We start from the raw sequence: 17,439 nt of genomic DNA, 5'->3' as shown, positions 1-17,439 counted from the left end.
GGAGGCTGTTCCCTCGGGCAAAGGCAAAGGAAAGGGCAAAGAGGATGGTCCGGCAGTCAAAAGACGCTGTGTCAGCTCGGCCTGCATCGCGTGCCGCAGGAGGAAATCAAAGGTGAATCGCAAAAGTATCCTCCTGACCGTCAATTGCAATCGTCTCGCTAAAAAATTTACGCAGTGTGACGGAAACCAGCCTAGCTGTGCGGCCTGCTCCTCGGTTTACCACACACCATGTATTGCGACACCCAGTCCTGTCCGTGCGGCCGCTAGACCTTGAGCTTACTCTTGTTGTAGGTGTCTATGATCCAAACTCAGACCACCGGCGGAAGGGCGTCTACAAGAAGGACATTGATAACCTGAGAACGCGAAACACAACCTTGCAGACCATCATTCACGCGATACTAAACTATGACGATGATGATGTGTACGAATTGGTGCGCCAGATACGGTCCTGTGACAACTTGGAGGACGTGGCAGATGCCGTCACCGCCCGGGAAAGGGGCCTGACGACCGTTCAGAACCAACCGGGGCCAACCGAAGAAGAAGACCTTCCAGAGGCGGATCAGTTCGAGGCCGAATTGGCTGGTAAGATGAGCGAATTGATGCTGGATGGTTCCGTCAAATTCATCGGTGGCACGTCAAACCTCATCTTCCTCCCCTCTGAATCCGAATCAGATGACTCGAATACCTTGGCGAATAATACCAGTGCTTCAAACTTTTCTGTAGCTCAGTGGACCAGAGTCACAGACGACGAGAAATTGGTCGGGCATCTGATGACAATGTATTTCACATGGCATTATGCCTACTTCACCACGCTTCCGAAACACCTCTTTTATCGAGATTACGTCCGTGGCCGCTCCAGTCAGTACTGTTCCTCTTTGTTAGTCAACGCAATGTTGGCTCTGGGCTGCCATTTCAGTTCATGGAAAGGTGCGCGGGAGAATCCCGACGACTCGGCCACGGCAGGGGACCACTTTTTCAAGGAGGCGAAGAGGTTGATCCTCGAACATGATGAACACGAGAAAGCCAAACTCTGCACTGTCCAGGCTCTTGCTCTCATGTCCGTTCGAGAGGCCGGATGTGGCCGCGAGGGCAAAGGATGGGTGTACAGCGGCATGAGCTTTCGCATGGCTTATGACTTGGGTTTGAATGTCGATGTCACGATGCTTGGCACAAACAAGCTCACCGAGGAAGAAATTGATGCAAGGAGGGTAACCTTCTGGGGTTGCTTTCTCTTCGACAAGTCTGTAAAAACTGAAGGTTGAATTTTGTGTAGCACATGCTGACTTGACTCTGACAGGTGCTGGTCGAACTACCTTGGCCGTCAACCACAGTTGTCGTCATCTAATATCGCTGTACCGAAGTTCGAAGTGTTCCCAGAGGAAGATGCAGAACTGTGGTCGCCTTATACGGACTCTGGCGCGGTCCAGGAACTTGCACAGCCGGCGCGGACTAGAGCAGTCGCGCTGCAGATATCCAAGTTGTGTGAGATCAGTAATGATCTCCTAGCCTTCTTCTATCATCCGGCGCCCGTGCAGAAGCAGCCTTCGCGGCAGGTGGAGTTAAAGAAACTGAGCGATGTCCACACCAGGCTGGAAGCTTGGAGGAGAGCTCTTCCGGCAGAAATGGAACCGAAGGAAGGACAACTTCCACCTGTACTTCTCATGCAGTATGATCTTCTTTTTTCTTTCCTTTTTTCTCCCGTCAAACGGTCTTTATGTGCTGACGTCTGGTTAGTATGTTCCACCAGCTCTTGTTCATCCACCTGTATCGCCCCTTTCTGAAGTACACCAAGTCGACGTCACCGCTACCGCAGCATGTTTCTCCTCGAAGAATATGTACACAAGCCGCGTCTGCTATATCCAAGCTCCTCCGGATGTATAAACGCACCTACGGCCTGCGTCAAATTTGCAACATTGCAGTGTATATTGTTCACTCTGCTTGTACGATTCACCTCCTGAACCTTCCAGAAAAAAATGCCAAGAGAGATCTCATCCACGGCCTCCGGAATCTCGAGGAGATTGCTGAAGGCTGGCTTTGTGCCCGTCGGACCCTTCGCATCCTGGATATTACTGCGAATAAATGGCGTATTGAATTACCTGATGAAGCGGTAGCCGTCTTCCAGAGAACATACGCGAAATGGGGATCATGGGGCGCGTGGGATCATGGCTCATCCCCCGCTACTTCGGAGGAGTCTCCAACGATGGGAAAGTCTAACATTTCGTCGACCGCACATGCCAGCCATTCCAGAGAAAGTGACTTCTCTACTTCCGTAGAGCAGCAGCAGCAGCGGTATGAATCTCAGCCGCCTGCCAGCAGCGTTCCTTTAGCATCTACCTCTCCAGCGTTCCAGCCTCCTCTCTTCTCTAACATATCTCATTTATATTCGGCAGGACCCGATCACCGTTCCTTCAGCAGCTATGCTCAACAGCCTCCTCAAACTTCTCTTCCGGTATCAGGCTATGTTAGGCCAGAGTCAGGGATCGTCTCTCCTCAGTCTACTGCTCTACAGCAGTCACAACAGCAAGACGTGTGGAGCATTGGCCAAGATCTTCCATGCAATAATTCCAACAGCAGCAATAGCCCAGCGACTCTAACTGGTACGCCTCCGATGCCGATTTTCAACGGCATTGCAGATAACTCGATGGAAGAAAGCCAAGAGTGGTTGCTGCAAGACCAAAGTGCGCTCGCACTTGGGCTAGAAAATTGGGGAGAGGGCTGGGTAGGGAATCATTTTGGCATGGGGATCGATGTGGCGCCGCCATCACAGCCACAACATACAACAACAACAACAACCAGCGCCAGCATGCCACCACCGTCGGAAAGGACAATGGCCGATCTGCAGATGCCAGGCGGGACCTGGAACGAGCAAGACTGGGTACGGTTATCCACACAACCTTGACGTCGATTTTTGATTGTATGATGTATGTGGACTTTTTTTTGAGTAAGGATATCGAGTAAGGAACATGGGATATAGGGTGGCTTTGTAAAGAAAAGAGTCTGGGGGAACTGGTATATATGTTATATAGTCACTTTGGGAGTGATTTCGAAGCCGAATACCCCCTTTTGTTTTTTTGCATGTGATATATGAACAGGAAGCATGAAGGCTGAAGCAGATCGAACCGTTCGAACGGGACTTGAATGACCACCTATGTAGTCTAGATACAGATGTATAGCAAGACTCCCTATGATACAAACCATGGCAAGTATGGATAATGATGGCCTCGTTATCCAGGACGAGACAAGACGAGGCAAGACGAGACGAAACAATCATTATCTGTGATTCAATCGATCGTCTTCCTTCTTTCTTTCTCTTGTTGACTGTCTTCATAGACCGTACCATACCATTTCATAGTACTTAGTGTGCCTAATTATCCATGAAGAACATTGTCATATATGTTTTTATGTATTTTCCTTTTGGAACCGTTTATTTTTTCCTATTTCTCTTCCCTATACTGCATATAGTATAACATAACAAACATGAAAGGAAGAATCAAAGAAAGAAAGAAAGAAAGAACGGGAACAAAACCAAAGAAGGGTGAAGTAAAAAGAAAAAAAGAGAGAGAGAAAGAAGGAGAAGCAAAAATGAAAACAGAGTTAGGTAGAAAAATAAAGTCGTTAAGTGGTATCACTGTTACGTGATAGATGAGTTAGTTAAGGTGGGAAAAACAAGATACGACAGGATGGACAGGATGATTCTTACCAGAAAATAATCGGCTACCGGCTTCTTCGCCGGCATGCCTCTCGTATCCTGAGCGGCGGCTTCAAATACCCGGTATCGCCGTCCCGGTCCGATGATCTGTTTATTCCTTACCCCGTCATGCCGTAGTACGCCGTTACTCCGTAAGTAATCTCCATTGCTCCGTGCGATCGTGCCCCCGTTGCTGGCGTCTTCGCCTAGTTCGAGGATGGCAGCCACGTTGCCGCATCGGTAGCAGTAGTTCGGGGCCGACCAGACCGTTACGATCCCGCCGTCGAACATCTCTTTGTATCCTTCCATGACCAGCTGGTGTGCTCGCGCAATCAGGGAGAGGTCGTTCTTGTAGTTGAAGTGTTTCACGATATCGCCGCCAAATAGGAACCCTGCGCCTCGAGGACTCAACCCCCACCCTTCGATCTCGTCGGGATCAGACCACAGAAGATCGCACATGGCTCCTTCATGAGGCACTTCCTGCTTGCGGTCTATGAGCCTGATCTTATCGACGCTGTCAACCAATGGAGACAGCCCGCCGTGAACACAGAGAACAGCCCCGGTCGTGGTCATCAGGCTTCCCGAACTGTTTCCTGAAGCTCCTGTTCCGGCCGGTCCAGGTCGCGACGGTGTCTCGCTTCGTGGTGCCGAAATATCTCGTGGTGGTGAAATGTCTCGGGTATCGTTCGAGGCATCGGATGAAGACCGTTGTCTCCTCCGGTATGTAGTCATGGTGACCTCTCCCTTTGCGTTCAACACCTCCGTCTCTAGCTCCCCATCCTCGACAGGCATCTGCGAGTCGTTCAACCCTGTCGTCGTAGGCTCAAGCTCGGAGCTTGCACCAAGGACCAAAGCCCCCAACGCCAGATAATCAAACACCTCGCAGCAGTATCGCCACACGTTGGCGCTCCCATATTTGCGGATACACTCGTCATAGAAGCCATACACCGTCGTGATCTGTCTCGATTCATGGTTTCCCCGTATCAAGGTGATGCGATCCGGGTAGCGCACTTTGAGGCACAGGAGCAGGAGGAACGACTCAAGCGAATAGAAGCCCCGGTCAACGAAGTCGCCCATGAAAAGGTAGTTGGTATCGGGGACGTCACCGCCAACCCGGAAGAGTTCCATCAAGTCGTGGAACTGGCCATGAATATCGCCGCATATCGTGACAGGAGCATCCACGGAGACCACGTTTCCTTCCTCGATCAGAAGTTCTCGTGCCTTGTAGCAGAGCTCGCGAACCTGGGCTTCGGGGATCGGTCGACAGGCTCGCAGCTGTGCGATGGCTCTAAATCCAGATTGTCAGTCACCAATGTTGCAATAAATCCGGTGATGATAACACCCATACTTGTCGAGGTCACTCATTGTGCCACAGTGCCACGCAGTCGCCGACCGGAGTGATGTGTTGGATAATGGATTAGTTCAAACAGGGCTGCGGGGAACAGAGAAGCTACTCGCTTCTGCCGCGCGTGCGCAGCAAAAAAAATGAAGAAAAAGGCGGATACCCTTATCTCTGTAACCAGTATAGCTTCATCTTCAGATCTGCATCCCGGTGAACGCGACGAACAAAATAGAGATTGATCTGGCTTGTGAGGCACCGAGTTTGGTGGCGCGACCAGAGAGCGCGAGCTGCAGCGCAGGTGTCGAAGCGGTTGATGCTGGCTGGCCAATAGATCACGCGATTGATAAGATCCCGTCCCCACGCAGTCCCCTAAATCAGGTGATCGCCCAACTTCCGCATCGCCGGAAGTTAACAAGGTGAACGCAGAAAGAGTCCGGAAGACATGAGTTGACACCAACTCACGTCCAATTGAACGCCATGTCCTTCCTTTAACTATTCATCACGATCTTTCTGTCAATGGTATGCATGTGTGGAGTCCTTTCCATTGACAATGGTTGACATTGTGCTCATGACAGACGCTGCAGGCTCTACAGCAGATGTTCTTTTCATGACGCTCAACAAGGTCGATTTATAGAGCAATTGTCCTCCATTGCTGCCAATATGCCTCATTACCTACATCCTCGGTCGCGGTCGACCAGCTCTCTCTTTGCCGCGACTTTGCTCGCCTCGTTTGTCATTGTCGGCCTGCCTCATATCTTCCCGTGTCCTGCTCCCCGCCGCACCCTAGCCGATTCAGACATGACCATGACAGATGTCGACGGACGACAAATGCAAAGACCTAGGCGGAAGAAGAGGAAGGCAGTTGATGCTCCAGAACAACTCTCATCCACAGACGGCGCCTCACGAGGCCTGCCACAAGCGACGGATGAAGAGGTCTCGACATTCCTCCAGATGGAGGAGGAGGCTGAGACGATGGCCAGGGTGGGAAGAGAATGTCCGGTGCCCAAACCCGGTGGCATACTTGGCAAACTCCTCGGTTTCTCGACAAATACCGGTAGAGAGCCACGCGAGGGGAGGGATGGCGCACCACGAACCGATATCCCCGGTCGAGGAGACGGAAGCTGAGAGAAGAAGAGACAGGTGCCGAAAGTGGATTGTGGATTATACCTTCGCTTGACTACAAACGCTGTGATCTGTTGGTTTTGCTAGACGCGATCTCGTTTGGTGACGATTATCTACTTGTCTTGTTGGTTTGTTGAGGCTTAGAGATACCTTGTGGCCTCTGTACATCAATGTTCGGTGAAAGGTTACATGTAAAATATACCAGAATTGCAATGATTTACGTACAGATTAATCACAATTCTTCTAGAATGGGAAATATCTCTGTCTTCGAGTATAATGTAGTAAGCCATCTGCGATGCAGGACAGCGCTTAGAGCACAGGAGTATATAAATAGCACACTGACCGACATACGTAAGGCGTATAAATATGAATCCCAGACCCTCACTGATTTCTCAGTTAAAGGTGCCGTGAAAATCCCACCTATGCTTTTGGCGGCTAGGGATGTTACTGAACCCCCTCAATTGGAGGTAGCATACAAAGCGAGGCATATACTAGTCTTGGCCTACAACTACAACCAGGCCTGACCCGAGGCTTTTTGTTAGATAATGAAGGAGGCTTTGATATTTATGCTCTTCTGCTGACGTGGGTGAATCCGCTCTTCCTGTTCCCAACATATCATTCTTGCAATGGTAAAAAGTCTCCCTTGACCGAAGTAGAAGAAGAGATTAAATCACTACTAAGTAGAAACCTCCTTCACCAAAGTCTTGCGCAGTGACGATTACCTATCAAATGGATTTAAATCTGCTTTGATATTTCGTCGCAGAAATTGACGCTAACCCGATTCAGCTGGAGGTGCTGCCCGAGGCGCCGACCCGAGCCGCCGGCCTGCAGGGAACTAAAGTTGGATGACAAGCCACCTTGCTGATAAACAGCATTATACGGAATAATCATGTCCAGGTCGCAGCAATGGATTTGTATCAATTGGTAACCGACCTTTGCAGGAACCCGAAGCATACACGATGGATCGCGCCGCTGCTCGTCCTTGCGGATGCGGTCCTCTGCGGCCTCATCATCTGGAAGATCCCTTGTGAGTATTACTCCGTACTCCATGCATACCCAGTTGAGCTCCTGCATACTTGTCCTTTTATTATTCCCCTCCAATTCGTGCACAACAAGACTGAGAGATCGATCCGAACAACAGACACAGAGATCGATTGGACAACGTATATGCAGCAGGTCTCGCTCTACCATGCCGGCGAACGTGATTATACCGCCATCAAGGGGTCCACGGGCCCCCTCGTCTACCCGGCTGCCCACGTCTACATATACTCCTTCCTGCATGGCGTGACGGATGAGGGTCGCGATATTGCCTTCGGCCAGATCCTGTTTGCGGCGCTCTATATCCTTACTTTGGCCACGGTCATGGCTTGCTACGTGCGCGCGCGCGCTCCGCCATACCTGTTTCCGCTCCTGGTGCTCTCCAAGAGGCTTCATAGTGTCTACGTATTACGGCTGTTTAATGATGGGATCGCAGCGTTTGCCATGTGGGTGTCCATTCTACTCTTCCAGAGAGGGAGCTATACGGCTGCAGTCGCAACCTGGTCGATTGGGGTGGGTGTAAAGATGTCACTATTACTCTTGGCCCCGGCCATCGCTGTGATAGTGGCGCTTTCTGGAGGCATTGGCGCTTCTATTCAGCTTGCATTCTTAGCAGTACTGATTCAGGTATGGTATTCCTCTTTGATTTTTTTTATCTTCCATAGAGTAGATAATTTTCTGCCTTTAATTGGCGCATCATATCATGGAAATGCCCCATGCGTAGCTAACTCTAGATGAACAGGTGCTTCTTGCTATCCCTTTCCTCCAAGAAAACCCGGTTGGTTATGTCTCTCGAGCCTTCGAACTGACACGGCAGTTTCTATTCAAATGGACGGTTAATTGGCGGTTCGTTGGAGAAGAGGTCTTTCTATCAAGATCCTTCTCCTTGGGCCTGCTGGTTCTGCACGTCTCGCTGCTTGGTCTTTTCGTAGCAACGCGCTGGCTACGCCCCTCCGGGTCCAATGTCGTGGCCTTTGCCCGTAACTTCCTAGCAGGACGCCAGCCAACAGTAGTTCTTTCAGATCGCTTTGTGACGACGACGTTGCTCACGTCCCTTGCGATCGGTTTGCTTTGCGCAAGATCCCTGCATTATCAGTTCTTCGCCTATCTTTCCTGGACTACTCCTTTCCTTCTTTGGCGAGCCAGTTTCCATCCAGTGATCCTGTACACCGTATGGGCGGTCCAAGAATGGGCCTGGAACGTCTTTCCTAGCACGACCGCCAGCTCAATCGTCGTTGTCCTTTGCCTTGCTGTTCAGGTTTTGGGTGTTTTATTGGGTAACCGGGGTGAATCTGATGGCAGCTGCCTTGAAAAGGAAAAGGTCGAAAACGAAGGACATCCGAAATCATCGTGAATAGCAAGCTTTTTGACGAAGCGAAATTCCGTGAATGACTGCCCAGAGACAGCTTGGCACATGCAGAATGAATCTAGAGATATTCTGTCATTCCAGAATCCCATGCCGTGATGTGCCATGCATTAAAAACCGAAGGGTGGAGGATAAAGGCTGAGATGTCACTCATCCTCTTCATCCGACGGTGGCATTTTGCCTACTGTCGACTCTTCTTCATCTTCGTCGTCCGATGGTTGGAATGTCTGTTTGACGAATTCTTTTGGCCTGGGAAGACTCAGCCAGTTGGTTCAAGTGAGGCTAGCAACACCTGCAGTAGCAAGCTTACCAGAAGGGGGCTTTGCGCCAGGCTTTCTCATCCATTACAACATTGACTATCTCTCCTCCGAGTTTACTCTCGCGACCTTCGACCGTCTTTGTGTCGACCACGACATACGAGCCGCGCTTCATCCAGAAGGTGGATCGGAACCTCGGCGGTAACAGGACCAAGATCGTTGTCTTGGACGGTAACTCTACCGAGTAGAGATTGTTGCCCGTTCCCTTGATGACCCGGGCGATCAACTGCCCCTCGGGGAGTTCATCGGGAGGAACCAGAGTCTCCTCCGCGGTGGCAAGCACTTTGCGCTTGGGAGCCCCCATTATTCTTCGCTATAGACCGGTCAATGTTGTGGATATATGTCTGTAATTTAATAATTTGATTTGCTAGAGGCAAGCGTCTTTTTTTTTTGCCCTGTTCGGCCGAATCCTGGTGAGATATGCGTTGGGCTAAAAAAAGAAAAAGAAATTAAACGGTTGTGGCGGACCAGTCTCACGTGTTCCACAGGTCGGTCTCGGCGTATTCCAATCGTCCCAGATCAAATCCTTCACCACGATCCTTTCAGCAGAGATGTGGCCACATGATAACGTAACCTGATGGGGAATCTTTCTCTATCATACCTGTAAATCCTTCAATTGAGCCTTCTGTCCCCAGCACATGAGTCAGGACTCACGGTCCACAAGGGCCGACTCTGCAATGTGGTTGGGCCGCCGGGATGGCATCATGTGCTGCTAGTCCCTGATATCATTGCTGTTCTGGACCTGACAGCAGGAAGCGGTGTCGTCTATCTGGGTCTTATCAATCTTAGAGACACTATTAATGGTGATAGATGAGGTGGCGTCGGAAACCATTTTCCAGCTTTTCCAAGTTCCTCAGCTTATGTTAAAAGACGGGGGACATCCCACAATTCTCCCCCTCGGATAATCAGTTTGTGTGGCATGAAATTGCCAAAGTTCTATCATTATTATCTTTTTCTTTCAAGATCTCTATCTGGGGATGAGTTGTTGTTGCCACAATGTCGACCCAATTCGGTGCTTTGATCGAGATTGAAAGCTCTCCTCAGATTACGAATCCCGCTGCGGTGGTTCGCAAAGACAAGCAAGGCATTGCCAGCTCACCTTCCGATCGTGAACTGGATGAGCTACAAAAAAGTTGGAGCAGGTTCTCCTCCAGAGAGACGGACTATTCTTCTCTCCCTCCTACTGGCGTGCAGACACCGATTACACCACCGTCTAATGATGTGGAATCTCCCGCTTCTCCTCTCGGCCTCCAGGCAGGTGCTGGCACCGCAGACCTGATCCAGAGCGTCTCCAACCCGCCCAGGAACCGATGGCGGCTGCTGAGTGTGTGCATGATGTATTTCGCCAACGCCATGAACGACAGCTCGCCTGGTGCGTTGATTCCATATATGGAAAAGACCTACCGGATCGGCTATGCCGTTGTCTCGTTGATTTTCGTTACCAATGCTCTGGGCTACATTTTGGCTGCGCCATGCTCTCATGCGCTCGAGAACCGATTTGGTCGATCCAGAACATACATGTTTTGTCTGTCATTGATGGTGACCGGGTACATTATCATCATCTGCAAGCCGCCATTCCCAGCAGTCGTGGCCAGCTTCTTCTTTTTTGGATTCGGCCAGGCCATCATCCTTGCTCTCAACAATGTCTTCTGTGGCAATCTGGTGAATAGTACCACCATCCTAGGCATTGCTCATGGTGCCTATGGTGTTGGAGGGACCCTTGGGCCATTGGTTGCCACCGCATTGGCAGCCCATGGGATCCGATGGTCTTATTTCTATATCATCAATCTTTGGATAACTATGTGCAACCTGGTATTGGCGGGGTGGTCCTTCAAAGGGTATGAGAAGGATCTGCCGGTTCAGCTCCTTACTGCCCTTCAGCGGACGGCATCACGTCAGGATGCACCCAAGAAGAATCATCTCAAGAAGGCGATCAAGAACAGGCCGACCTTGTTGGGAGCCTTGTACATCTTCGCATATCAAGGTGCCGAGGTTTCCATCTCGGGGTGGGTTGTGTCGTACCTGATCAGTTATCGGAAGGGTGACCCGTCAAGGGTTGGATATGTCAGTTCTGGATTTTGGGCTGGCATCACCGTCGGGCGCTTCGTTCTCTCACACCCGGCCCATAGGATCGGAGAGAAACTCGCTGTCGTCATCCTGACTGCAGGTGCCATCGCTTTCCAGCTGCTTGCCTGGCTCATCCCGAACATATTCGGAGAGGCAGTCGCCGTGGCGGTTCTGGGTTTGCTTCTGGGGCCGGTTTATCCATGCGCAACGTCCGTGTTCACAAAGCTGCTTCCTCGAAGCATCCAGACCTCGAGTCTGAGCTTCATCAGCGCATTGGGCAGCAGTGGTGGAGCGGCTGCGCCGTTCCTCACTGGTCTTCTTGCCCAGCATGTTGGCATTGTGGCCTTGCATCCTATCTGCTTGGGGTTATACGGCGTAATGCTCGCGAGCTGGAGCTGCTTGCCGAGAATTGTGAAGCGGTCCGAATAAAGCGATAGACTATAGAACCTTGCTGACGACATGGCATTCCCGGAGATAGAGGACTTGGAATGAGTGACGTATCCTAATGATGTGATGGCTTTCTTATTGGGAATATTGGCAATGGTGGACCTTAGACGGGTCTGGTTATGGGATTGACGGTTACTAATATCCTTTCTACGCCTATAGAGAGTTGGGATAGACGTCTCCGTTATTCGCAGCATAGAGAATTCTTTATTAGAGATGGAGTTGGAGTGATATTGCGATATATTTCTTCAGATACAGGCGGGGATAATCTAATATCTCACGAGACTTTTTTTTTCTCGCAAAGGTCGAATCTCTTATTCAGGAAAATATTTTTATAATGACCGGAATCTTACTGTGATAATCATCAAATTACATACCTTATCGGTCAAGCGCAGAAGGGGTAAGTGCGCAACCTCGGCATGCCCTTTACCGGCTGCCAGCCACAATGGTGTCCAGAAATAGAAATCCTTAGGATCTGGAAAGGCTCCTTGATCTAATGTTCCTGGTAATTATCAGGTTATTATTACGTTCTGTATTGAGAATTTCCCTAGTAGCCAATAATTGACTGCCAGCAAGGGTATAGTAGATTTATAAAGTCTCTTCGCTTCTTAATATCAAGTCTAGCTGACACAAAGGGTATGGAAGAATAGCTTGTAATTCAAATGGAACTGAACTCATAGCCCTTTTAAACGTAGAGTATTTGTAGGATTTAAAATCAATTCAGAGAAATAAGGTGCTAGCAGGACAGATAAATGACATATACTACTAGTAAAACCCATTTCATCTGCGATATTTCCTTAGATCTTATAGTAGTCCGTCACCATCGCCTTGTGAATCTTTACCGTACTATCTGGATCAATATTACGAAGATTCGAGACGGCGTCAAAACCCAAACTGCGGGTTGAAGTGCATTGAGTAGAATAGAGGATTAAAATTGGGTTCACGCAGAGCACGGGGCGAGGATGCAGGAGGGTTTTGGTGGGGGAGCGGCGGGAGGTTAGGCATAAAACCGATATATGGAAGAGGTAGGATTTTCGCATGAAATGACTCCGTACCAGGTAAATAGCTAGGCATGGCGAAGCGTTCTGGCACAATGACGATCTATAGAAGAATAAGATAGAGACTATTGATTCTTCTAACCGGTCTTTTGCCCCCAAAGCTGATCAATAGCCTCGATGCCAATCCCACGTCGTGCAGATCAATAGCTACCGTAGCTTCGCTCGCCCGCAACAGAAAGCACAAGAATTTTCCGTGGGATGCGTCGGGCGGGCGGTGGAACTTGCCGGGCGAGTCCAGAACGCGTCCTGTCCGCCCTTGGGCCAAAATCAGGTGAGCACGAGGGCAGCGCGAGCGTCGCCTCGGTCATTAATAATGGGTGACTGAGGATGCTCGAGGCTGCCAGGGAAAGGGGAATTTTGGTGACATCAGGTGTCTTAGAAGAAGGAGAACCGCGGGTTGACTGCGTGCTCGACCGTGGTCGCCACCGCCAGCCAGCCGGCGCCCGTCCTGAGGTTCTCCTCTCGCTCTCCAGCACCCCGACACACTTGAACTCTCGCGATTATTCCCCACCATTTGCGGCTCCTCGTTCCCCTCTTTATCGCATCCCCCAAGCAGCACCCCCAACCATCCTGCCAGTGTCGGCTCCAGCAACCACTGCTGCCCTTTTTTTCTTATCCTTTTCCAAGGCAGACAGCCAGGTTCTGTAGGCTGAACGCGAGCCTGTTCCTTCCTCTTGTTCTCCCCTGTCGATGCGCTAATGGTCTTTCTCCGTGCACGTTCTGCTGCCTGACAAGACACTGCCCATAAGCACGGGTCGCGAGTCTATGTCTCGGGCATCCCAGACCGATTTTGCTAGATCGTCAGCGTGCTGAGTTTGATCTTCCATCCTCCTAGAACGGTGACTCAGAACAGATTCGACGGTGAGGTGCGCGGTTCTCGACTGCGCGGTCGGTGAGCGCCCCTACAGGTGTTATCTTCCCTTCGTTCCCCGTGCGTTACCGCCTTGACCCCTCCACCACAACGCGACCATCACCGTTGACTGATTTCCCCCCAGCGCGACCGACTTGTGAGATTTGCAAGCTAGCTTCATCGTCCCGCCGGACGAGCCGCCAAAATGGACAATGGAGACGAGTTGATTGCCTCGGTCTACCGCAAGATCGAGCGGGAGAAGGCCCTTATCGCTGCGGCGACGAACATGAGACAGTCCACCGACAATCCTCTGGTCCAACAGAGAGTCGATGCCAATATTCGTGATGGTCGCAAGAACATTGCATATCTGGAGGAGAAGATGAGGGAGCTGCAGCTTCGGAAGAGGGGCCAGGAAAGTGGCCCCCCTCAGCTGCCTCCCCTTCCCCTCGGTTCTCCCAGCGAGCAGCGCCGCTCTGGCGGATACGATTCTGCTCCAACCCCGCCTCCGAAAGACACAGCTCCTGGTTATTTCTCCGGCGAGAGTGCTGAATACGGAGAGGCGGGCCCCGGTGGATACAGTCAGGGGGGGACTGGCTCGATGCCCTCGCATGCGCCCTATACGGATCCTCGGCCTTTCGCCCCGGTCCCCAAAGCAAGACCAAATTATAGTAAACTCGGTATGTTTGCATATTGTCAATTCTTCGTCCCACAGGGGTGTGCTAATCGTGTGTCTCGCTTTTTAAGACTTGATTAAGTATGACACGCCCTACTTGGGCCCTAAGATTCAACTCATGCTGTCGCAGCTGGAGTTCAAGCTTAGCGTAGAGAAACAATACAAGGCCGGTATTGAGAAGATGGTTCGCCTCTACCAGGATGAGGGCGATAGAAAGAGCCGCGCAGATGCGGAAGGACGTCGCATCGAGAGCAACCAAAAGATCCAGCTGCTGAAGCAAGCTTTGAAGAGATATGAGGATCTTCATGTTGACATCGAATCAGAAGACCAGGGTGATGGTGCGCTTCCTCGCATTACGTCTCTTGCAGATCGTTGTCTGACCTTGATACAGATAGCAGCTTAAATACCCCGAACATGCGCAAGCCCCTCACCGGTCTCTTGACTCTGCGCATTCATGCCGTTCAAGATGTCGACCATGCAGCAAGTTCCCGCTTCTCTCGAGGTCCGGAAACTTTCGTTGTCGTCAAGGTCGAAGACACCGTAAAAGCGCGAACCAGGTCCACCCGAACGGACAAATGGTCGGAAGAAAACTTCAATATCGAGATCGATAAGGCGAATGAAATCGAGCTTACCGTATATGACAAGGCCGGTGATCGACCAACTCCCATCGGCCTGCTTTGGATTCGGATCTCGGATATCGCGGAGGAAATGCGGCGAAAGAAGATCGAATCTGAATTTAACGCGTCCGGCTGGGTTTCTGCCGACAAGATGACCCAAGGACCTGCGCGGCCAGATTCGAATACGGGCATGAGTCCTCAGAGTCAACACCCAGGCGGGCCGCGTCCGGGGCCTCCAGGACAAAGCGCCCCCGGCTCCCAGTCTGGTGGTCCTGTGATGATTGAGTCGTGGTTCGCGCTGGAGCCGGCGGGTAGAATCCATCTCACGATGAGCTTTGGTAAGTCCATTCAAGTTTTCCTCTTAGGATCCGTCTCCGCTGACCACCCCTGTAGCCAAGCAATTGAAGGATCGACGACCATTCGACATCGGTCTCAATCGACAAGGAGCTGTCCGCCAGAAGAAAGAAGAGGTACACGAGAAGCAAGGTCACAAGTTCGTCACACAACAGTTCTACAATATTATGCGCTGTGCTCTTTGCGGTGATTTCTTGAAGTACGCTGCTGGCATGCAGTGCGCCGACTGCAAGTACACCTGCCACCGCAAGTGTTATCCCAAAGTGGTCACCAAGTGTATCAGCAAGGCCAACTACGAGACCGATCCGGATGAAGAGAAGATCAATCACCGCATTCCCCATCGGTTCGAAACTTTTGCCAATATCTCTGCCAATTGGTGCTGTCATTGTGGATATCTGCTTCCTTTTGGCCGGAAGAATGCGAAGAAATGTTCAGGTAACCATTTTTCCCTTCCTTTTTGTGCATCACCACTCGTACTTATTGTTCTGTGTAGAATGTGGCCTTACTTGCCATACCCAATGCGCTCACCTCGTTCCTGACTTCTGTGGCATGTCAATGGAGGCTGCCAACCAGATCTTGGAGACCATAATGAGAACAAAAAACCACAACAAGACGGCATCCATGAGCAACCGCAATCTTCGTGGTGCTGCATCACAGGAGCCAGCGCCTCCAGCTGTGCCTCAAAAGCAGGTGGAAGCTGGTTACGGTGCACCTCCCCGGCAGCCATCTGCTGAGGCAGTCAGTGCCGCAAACAACTCCTATATGCCTCCTCAGTCCCCTCAAGCTGCCCAAAGACACCAAATGGCACAAAGGCCATCGTCGGCCGATACGGCAGCCAAAGCAGCGGCGGTTGCTACGGGTATGCGTCCACCTTCTCAGCAAGGACAGGGTATGTTCAAAACCTTTCCTATTTGTTGTGTACTTTAAGCAAGCGTGCGTTGTGTATTGACGGACCTTGAAGCAGATCCTCGTCAGATGTCACCCCAACAACCGCCACAACATGCTCGTTATGATCCCTCGGCGTATGCAGCCATCTCCTCGCAGCAAGCACCTCCCACACAAGCCGTCCAGAAAGCTGCTCCTCCGTACATGATGCAACAGCAGCAGCAACAGCAACAGCAACAACTACAACTCCAGCAGCAGCAACAGCAGCAACAACAGCAACAGCAGCAGCAGCTCGTTGCCCAGTCGTCTCAACTCGAAGAGCAACCTCAGCAAAAACAGAAAATTGGGCTCGATCATTTCAACTTCCTTGCTGTCCTTGGAAAAGGAAACTTTGGAAAGGTCATGCTTGCTGAATCCAAGAACACGAAGAAGCTTTATGCCATCAAGGTTCTTAAGAAGGAGTTCATCATCGAGAATGATGAAGTCGAGAGTACCAAGTCGGAAAAACGGGTGTTCCTCATCGCCAACAAAGACCGTCATCCATTCTTGCTGAACTTGCACGCCTGTTTCCAGACGGAGACCCGTATTTACTTCGTCATGGAATACATCAGCGGTGGTGACCTGATGTTGCACATCCAGCGCGGCCAATTTGGTTTGAAACGGGCACAGTAAGTCCCTCTGCCTACCTGGGTAGCTTCGATTGAATTGGCTAAGACTGAAATCCATGTAGGTTCTATGCTGCGGAAGTCTGCTTGGCGCTGAAGTACTTCCATGAGAATGGAGTCATCTACCGTGATTTGAAACTCGACAATATCCTGCTCACCCTGGACGGCCACATCAAGATTGCGGACTACGGTCTCTGCAAGGAGGATATGTGGTATGGCTGCACTACGAGCACATTCTGCGGTACGCCCGAGTTCATGGCGCCTGAGGTATGTTAAAGATTCAACAGCGCGACGCGTATGAGATATGTGGTATTCGCTAACAGTTGAACTCAGATTCTTTTGGATAAGAAATATGGCAGAGCGGTCGATTGGTGGGCGTTTGGTGTGCTCATCTACCAAATGTTGCTTCAGCAGTCTCCGTTCCGTGGCGAAGATGAAGATGAAATCTACGACGCCATTCTTGCGGATGAGCCACTTTACCCCATTCATATGCCTCGGGATTCGGTCTCTATTCTGCAGAAGCTACTCACCCGTGAACCTGAACTTCGCCTTGGCTCCGGTCCAACCGATGCCCAAGAGATCATGTCGCATGCCTTCTTCAGAAACATCAATTGGGACGATGTCTACCACAAGCGGGTCACTCCGCCATTCCTTCCGACCATCAGCAACCCAACCGATACCAGCAACTTCGACCAGGAGTTCACCAGCGTCACACCTGTTCTCACCCCCGTACAGTCTGGTAAGTCCTGACTCTTCTATATCGTTTTTTAGATCGTCTACTGACATTTTTGTTTTTGCAGTCCTCACTCAGGCTATGCAGGAGGAGTTCCGTGGCTTCTCCTACACTGCCGATTTTGCTTGATCAATCTGCTGTGATGACAAATTAATTTGTGGAGTCGTGCGAGTATGCTTTTGTTGTGTCTTATCCTTTATAATTTATGACTATGTTAATA

The 17,439-nt window shown here is 50.7% G+C and overlaps 7 protein-coding genes across 7 annotated transcripts; 4 read left to right on the top strand and 3 right to left on the bottom strand.

Moving 5' to 3' along the window:
- Positions 1-228: 228 nt before the first annotated feature.
- Positions 229-2,899, top strand: T310_0677 (C6 transcription factor (NirA); the record flags this gene model as incomplete). The annotated part of the gene is made up of 4 exons (XM_013476461.1): positions 229-250; positions 292-1,240; positions 1,298-1,666; positions 1,735-2,899. The coding sequence occupies 4 exons, from the start codon at positions 229-231 to the stop codon at positions 2,897-2,899; spliced, it is 2,505 nt and encodes an 834-aa protein (XP_013331915.1).
- A 500-nt stretch (positions 2,900-3,399) lies between these two features.
- T310_0676 (Phosphoprotein phosphatase) lies at positions 3,400-5,053 on the bottom strand (the record flags this gene model as incomplete). The annotated part of the gene is made up of 3 exons (XM_013476460.1): positions 3,400-3,447; positions 3,701-4,976; positions 5,037-5,053. 3 exons carry the CDS (start codon positions 5,051-5,053, stop codon positions 3,400-3,402), a joined length of 1,341 nt encoding a protein of 446 aa, XP_013331914.1.
- Positions 5,054-5,690: 637 nt separating this feature from the next.
- T310_0675 (uncharacterized protein) lies at positions 5,691-6,676 on the top strand (the record flags this gene model as incomplete). Its single annotated transcript, XM_013476459.1, has 4 exons — positions 5,691-6,011; positions 6,089-6,280; positions 6,380-6,433; positions 6,530-6,676. The coding sequence occupies 4 exons, from the start codon at positions 5,691-5,693 to the stop codon at positions 6,674-6,676; spliced, it is 714 nt and encodes a 237-aa protein (XP_013331913.1).
- Positions 6,677-6,817: 141 nt separating this feature from the next.
- On the bottom strand, positions 6,818-7,586 carry T310_0674 (uncharacterized protein; the record flags this gene model as incomplete). The annotated part of the gene is made up of 2 exons (XM_013476458.1): positions 6,818-6,874; positions 6,930-7,586. 2 exons carry the CDS (start codon positions 7,584-7,586, stop codon positions 6,818-6,820), a joined length of 714 nt encoding a protein of 237 aa, XP_013331912.1.
- A 1,116-nt stretch (positions 7,587-8,702) lies between these two features.
- On the bottom strand, positions 8,703-9,177 carry T310_0673 (Eukaryotic translation initiation factor eIF1; the record flags this gene model as incomplete). The annotated part of the gene is made up of 2 exons (XM_013476457.1): positions 8,703-8,805; positions 8,867-9,177. The coding sequence occupies 2 exons, from the start codon at positions 9,175-9,177 to the stop codon at positions 8,703-8,705; spliced, it is 414 nt and encodes a 137-aa protein (XP_013331911.1).
- A 692-nt stretch (positions 9,178-9,869) lies between these two features.
- On the top strand, positions 9,870-11,369 carry T310_0672 (uncharacterized protein; the record flags this gene model as incomplete). The annotated part of the gene is made up of 1 exon (XM_013476456.1): positions 9,870-11,369. One exon carries the CDS (start codon positions 9,870-9,872, stop codon positions 11,367-11,369), a length of 1,500 nt encoding a protein of 499 aa, XP_013331910.1.
- A 2,128-nt stretch (positions 11,370-13,497) lies between these two features.
- Positions 13,498-17,348, top strand: T310_0671 (Protein kinase C; the record flags this gene model as incomplete). Its single annotated transcript, XM_013476455.1, has 9 exons — positions 13,498-13,969; positions 14,037-14,303; positions 14,357-14,920; positions 14,976-15,371; positions 15,430-15,825; positions 15,901-16,489; positions 16,552-16,753; positions 16,820-17,225; positions 17,287-17,348. The coding sequence occupies 9 exons, from the start codon at positions 13,498-13,500 to the stop codon at positions 17,346-17,348; spliced, it is 3,354 nt and encodes a 1,117-aa protein (XP_013331909.1).
- Positions 17,349-17,439: the final 91 nt, after the last annotated feature.

The sequence above is a fragment of the Rasamsonia emersonii genome, assembly GCF_000968595.1.
Source record: "Rasamsonia emersonii CBS 393.64 chromosome Unknown ctg1118621759690, whole genome shotgun sequence".
NCBI lineage: Eukaryota > Fungi > Ascomycota > Eurotiomycetes > Eurotiales > Trichocomaceae > Rasamsonia > Rasamsonia emersonii.
The sequence above is the reverse complement of the archived record's forward strand: the minus strand, read 5'-3'. Positions and strand labels throughout refer to the sequence as shown.